The sequence below is a fragment of the Alligator mississippiensis genome, chromosome 1, assembly GCF_030867095.1.
Source record: "Alligator mississippiensis isolate rAllMis1 chromosome 1, rAllMis1, whole genome shotgun sequence".
Lineage (NCBI taxonomy): Eukaryota > Metazoa > Chordata > Crocodylia > Alligatoridae > Alligator > Alligator mississippiensis.
In genome coordinates, this window is record NC_081824.1 from 425,589,393 (window position 1) to 425,595,392 (window position 6,000).

At 49.2% G+C, this 6,000-nt stretch overlaps 1 protein-coding gene across 6 annotated transcripts in view; it reads right to left on the minus strand.

Annotated features, from left to right (window-relative positions):
• B3GLCT (beta 3-glucosyltransferase) overlaps window positions 1-4,550 on the minus strand; it is a 127,845-nt gene extending 123,295 nt beyond the window's left edge. For 2 of the 6 annotated variants that reach the window (XM_014595350.3, XM_059718742.1), the window contains exon 1: window positions 4,342-4,548. In XM_014595350.3, coding sequence (XP_014450836.2) covers window positions 4,342-4,432 — 91 coding nt within the window. In that variant the 5' untranslated portion in view covers window positions 4,433-4,548. Of the gene's footprint in view, window positions 1-4,341 lie in introns of all 6 variants that reach the window. The other 4 variants (XM_059718635.1, XM_059718655.1, XM_059718599.1 and 1 more) reach the window with 4 other exon arrangements.
• Window positions 4,551-6,000: the final 1,450 nt, after the last annotated feature.

The window sequence follows — 6,000 nt, forward strand, 5'->3', positions numbered from 1 at the left end:
TCTAAAATTCAGAAGATGATGTATTAAGAGATCCAAGGGGGACGAAGTGAGGCAGGAAAGACGGATTCTTTGCACACGTGAGCTGATCTACTAGAGCCAGGTAAAGCCAGAGCTGCAAGGGAAAAAGGTAAACCATGGTGGGGAGCAAAAGCAGAGGCCATAGAGGGTAGTGGTTGCAGCTCCAACTCCAACCTCAGATCAGCTAGAATCTCTCTTGCCTAGCCCAGTTTTAAGTATTCTGATCAAATGCTTGCAGCTGTAATTACTGTGTGGGTGCAGCTATTAATAAGTATTGTAACACTGCTATCCAATGTATAGTTAGCATTTTATTATAGTGTTTCAGAACATTTGTTTAAAATAATTGTATAACTGCTACTGGCCTTTGTATTTAATGAAGGCATTTTAGCTGAATTACCGATGTACAGGAGACCCTCGCCATTCACAGGGGATGCGTTCCAGAGATCCCTGCAAATGGCGAAATCCGCTAATACAGGAGCATGGCGCCAGGAAACGCGGAGCTCCCGCAGACGGCACCGGCGCTGTCGGCGGCAAGGGGGAGGGAGGAGCATGGCAAAAGCATGCAGGGAAAGAGCATGTATTTGAATATTCGCACCGCAAATATTCAAAACCACAAACAGCCAGTCCACGAATGGGGAGGGACTCCTGTAATCAATCAAATTCCAATACCAGTCCCTGAAAAAAGGGCCCAGGGAAGAGCCTGGCAATCTGTACTGTAATGTTATTTGGGGCAATGACAGTCTTTTAGTTGTGCATTTGTATACTTCCTAGCACAATGACGGCCTGTACTATATGTTACCATAATTAAATAATAATGGCCCTTGTCCAGATATCAAACACCAAAGTTATGTTACTTTTAATATTCCTTAGAAAAGACCCCTTTCCCTGGCACTTTCAGAAACTCCCAATCCCTAGTGTTTATTATCCAATACAAATACACCTCACTAATTAATTACACATTACATGGTAAGGCAGAAGGGCATTACAAGAACTTGAGGGAGGTAGTTAGCTATGTTAGTCTGAAGTTAAGCACAAGGCAGGCCTAAGTGGCACCTTATAGACTAACTCATTCAGAGAGACAAGAGCTGTCATAGGCGTCATCAGATGCTACAATATCTGATGAAATAGGTTGTAACTTATGAAATCTCATGGCTCTGAACAGATTCGTCTACAAGGTGCCACCCTGCCCTCTTCTCTGCCTAAGAAGAATTTGGTTAGCTAGTTGTTCCAACTTTACAGTCACCAAAAGTCACCACAGATACTGGGATCATTAGCCGTTTTACCTTGTAAGAAATCCGTGCTCTACAATAGAAAATATAGTAAGGAAGTGACCAAAGTATTATTGCAATTTTATTTTTACCATGTTCATATTTAAAGCACTGCAGACTTCAAGCTTGCTGGCATATGTAGCTGTTAGTGAGATCTGGCACAGCGAGCAGCCAGAAGCTGAAAATGTCAAGTGCCAGTCCTCACCTCCTCCTGCTGGCTACCAGCAGCAATCTAATCCTCGTTCCACAGAAACTGAGGTTGAATAAGCTAAGGAAAGCATTTCTGAATATACTTTTAAGTCTTCCCTTCATTACTACAATTCCACTTTTCTTTGTTTTGCCCTGCTTCCTTTGTTAAAAGAACTATACTATCTGGTTTTCAGCCTACTTCCACCCAAATTAGAAAGTTAAATAGAGAAATTAAAATAAGAATTTGATTACTATATTTCTAATGTTCCAGTTATCTTCATGAAAATTGGGATTGGAAAAGCTGTTGGCAGGTAATACTGGAGAGTGGAAACTCTTGCTTGTCATTTTCAGTGTCTAGCAGGTGAAGAGCAGTTGAGTATCTGTAAGTAATCATGAACCCTGATTCTGTAATATCGTAAGCACAAGACAAGAACATTTTTTAATGTTCTCTTTTAAAATGACAGCAATTCCCATATGCTTAAGATCACTTTAAAATAGTTCCTTTAACTTCTAAAGATTTTTAAACATTAAGAGCAAAAGTAAGTCTGGATACACTACTATTAAAACACAAATCAAAAGAAACTTTAAAATTTTTTAAACCTTCCACTTCTAAGGCCTGATTCAAAGTTCACTGAAGTCAGTGAAAGTTTTTCCAGGAACCTCAATGGGCTACAAATAAACCCTTAAGTCAGCTAATGAAAAGACATAGGTTCACAAAATCCTGTGAATGCTCGCTTACTCCCTCTCCAATCTTATTTAGTTAGTCTATAAAGGTGCATATCTATCCTCCCTTCTTACTGACTTCAGACTAGCATGGCTAACTACCTTTCTCACACCATCTAAATACCTCTTTATATGCTACTGGATAGACACATGAAAAATATGGTCAACAATATATATTTTAAAGTTCTGAAAGCTCGTTAAGAAAAGCTAGGTTTAAAAAGCTAAAAAAAATTGATATTGCTATGAACTGTATATACAGCAAGAAAGATGGGAGCTTCTTAGACGTTACTAATTATCTAACAAAAGGGCTTCTTCCTGCCTCAGTATCCCAGCTTCGATGCCTGTCAGCCTCTCAGTGAAACTCAGATTTTACAGCCTTATATCATGCCAGAGAGGTAAAAATTGGCACAGCTGCTGTCACCAAGACAGATCAGTGTTTTTCACAGTAAGACAGCCCAAGAGCAACAAACAGGCAAAACAAATCACTTTGTTACCTATTTAACACCGAGGTTTTTATACCAGCTCTTCACCATTGCTACCACCATCTCCATAGCCAAGTCCTTTACATCAGACACCCAGAGCAAAGCAAGAAGGCTGCTAGGTTAATAGTTTGAGGGATGCTGTCAGTTTCCACACTTCAACAGTGATGCAGCTCACAAGAATTCATAAGATGCAATTCTTCATAAGAACATAAGAATTACCATTTACTGGGTCAGATTATAGCTCTATCTTGCCTGGTACCCAGTGTCATGCAGGGGCAGAGGGAGGATGCTGAAAGGGAGAGTGAACTGGGTGTGACCAAGGTTTTTTTTCCCCACTGTTCCTCTCTCACTTGCAGCCTTCAGTATTTAAGGTCTAGCAGTTCTGATTCAGAGGCTGTCTTCCTAACACCTGTGCTCAATTGCTACGGACACCCTTTTCCTCCTCTTTGTCTTTTTAAATTTTGTGACTCTGACCAAATTAGCCAAATCAGTTCCAAATTTCATCAACCGAGCAGAGCTCCACTTGGTGTTACCACCAGCAAGTATCTTACCTCCCAGACTCTTTATCCTGGGCCTTCAAATACTCCCAGGTCCATGGCAGGCATCCTACATGCAAGCCCCAAGCCTGGAGATCATGGGGTTCACGTGCCCCCTGACTCTTTCTTGCCCTCAGCCAAAAGGCCAAAGGAGTAAGCTAGGGAGAAACACCCCCCATCTCCATAAAATAAAGTGTGTAGGTGAGATCCTCCCATTGGGAGGCTATAGTAGACTCTCGTAGGGGGACCAGTCTGAAGCGCATAAGACAGGTCTCCACCCTCAACTACACAAGGCCATTACAGGTCAGGGAGAAGGGGATCTCCCTTTTGAGTTACAGCACAACCTCCTGGACCAATACCGCCTTCCACCATGGCAGTGATCATGGCATCTCCCATGCCAGGTAAACCCTTTTTCTCCAAGAAGGTGTCCATCTGTTTTTGAGTCTGGCTAAGTCAGCATCTGATGGCAGCAAGCTCCCCACTTTCATGTTGCGCAGCATGAAAAGGAACTTCCTGCTGTTAGTCTTAACTTATGACCTGCTCGTTCGGTGTTGCAACCCCTAGTTCTCTTCTTGGGAGAAAGTCGATAGTAAATCCTCGCTTTCTCTCTGCTGCTTAGCATTTTGTAAGCCCTCCTCGTGCCCTGCCCCCCCCCCCAGCCTCTCTTTTGTCAAAAGAAGGGGCCTGGCCCCTCCACTCTCTCCCCACATGGAAACCCCTCCAGGTGCAGGTGCTTGTCATCCCACCGCCCCTGCCTGGACCCTTCCAATTCCTCCCTCCATCTCCTCCGATTGGTCCCTTCAAGAAGAAAGGGAGACCCAGGCGAAAAGCGGGAAGAAAAGGCACTCGCCAAACCCTCCCCTAGTCTCGGCAGCGTTTCTGACAAGCCTTCACTGTCCTGAAGGGCCCCACAAAGGAGGCGAGTTGGCCGGGTGCGGGGAGCTGGGTCCTTCCCTCCGATTCCCGAAGCCAAGTCGGCTCCAGAGATCAAGGCAGGGGACAGGCTGCCTCGCTCCCGTGTCGCGGGGCCCCGCGCCTGCCGGCTCGTCCCGCCGCACGGGACCATCCGCACAACAAACTTCGGGGCTCGGCTCGGCCCGGCCCGGCCCGGCCGCGGCGACTCACCCCGGGCGCAGCGCGGCAGCACGAGCGGCAGCAGCAGGAGGACGAGGGCGGCGGGGGGGGAGCGGCCGCGGCAGCCGGGCTCGCGAGGCATCCTGGCGCCGGCAGCGCCGCGTCCTGCAGCCGGAGCCGGGCGCGCGGCCTCGGGGAGAGGGCGGGAGTGCCGCCGCCGCCAGCCCTAATCCGCCCGCCAGCCCGGCCGGCCGTCCCTCCTTCCCTCCCTCCCCGCGAGAGCCCGGCACAGCCGGCGCCAGGGAGGAGCGGCGGCGATGGCGGGGGCGGCGGCGCCACCTAGCGGGCGGCCGCGGGAAGGGCGGCCCCCTGCAGCGGCCCCAGCTCTTCCCGGCCCCTCGCGCGCGCACGCACCCGCCTGCCCCATCCCTGACACCGCGCCACCTGACCCGCCACGCGCCCAGCACCTCCCCCCCTCTCCAGCCCCCCAGCCTCTCATCTCCCCGGTCCTGACACCCCATCTTAGCCCACCAGTGGACAGGGGGTCTGCACGCCCCCGGCGCCAACCAATCCCCTCCGCCGGACACCCCCAGTCCCGCTGACACCTAGCACCTCGCCCGCCCGCAGCCCGCCCCTGTGCCGCTCCCCGCGGGCAACGCAGCGACTCCTGGCTCGTCACGCTCTTGAAAAATGAGACGGGATGTTAAGCAAATCCAGTGATGTCACAGTAGTTACTTGCTACCTGGCGGCGGCCGAACAACGTCATAAGCGACCGTTGCGCGACTTTAAACGAGTACGTTCTCTAACAGATCAGCGACGTCATAACGACACAACGTTAACCGGGACGACGTTACGTGAGGAGAACGTGTACTGCATGCATACACCCTGCACGGGCACCCAGCAATCTTTTCTCATAACCCCCCCAAGAGACTCCAATCCCACCCCTCATCACACCAGGCACAGAAAAACCTCTCTACCTACCTACCCAGAGGCCCCGAGTACATGCGGGCCCAAGGGCCCTGGGCCCCTTGGGAAGAGGGCTATCACCTGAAATGTGTGAAACTTTCCACATGTCCATCTTCTTACCCCACCCCCCAAAAATAAATAAAAGTAGGTGCCTGTATACCTATCCCTGCCTGTACCTCCAACACCCCCACACCACTCAAACATACCAGCCCCACTGAAGACATGACACCTACAAACACAAACTCCCTCCCAGATACCTGGCACCACAAAGACATCAGTATGAACACAACAGTACCAGAGATATCCCGCATCCCTGCACACATCTCTTACAAACACGCACATAGCACCCCACAGACAGCAGGTAAAGCCTGCAAGTGACTGCTCCGCAAAGGAGAACTCCTACTAAAAATCCCCCGCATACCCAGAACCAGAAAGACACCAGTCCCAAATAGTCAGCAATGACATAATCCTTCACACACATTTTTTTTATAAAAATATTTCGTGTTCCAGATCAAATCAGTTCTAAGTCACATCGACTGAGCAGAACTCAAGTCGTTCCAAAGACCGTATCGACTGGGCAGGCAGAACTCAATCGTTCTAAACACTATGTCTGGCGCTACGACCAGCGAGCATCCTCCCTCCCAGCCTCTCACGCTGGGACTTCAGATACTCCCAAATTCTTCACACCCACATATACCAGCTTCCTCTACACAAATATCCCAAAGACAGCAACATCCTCTGCAC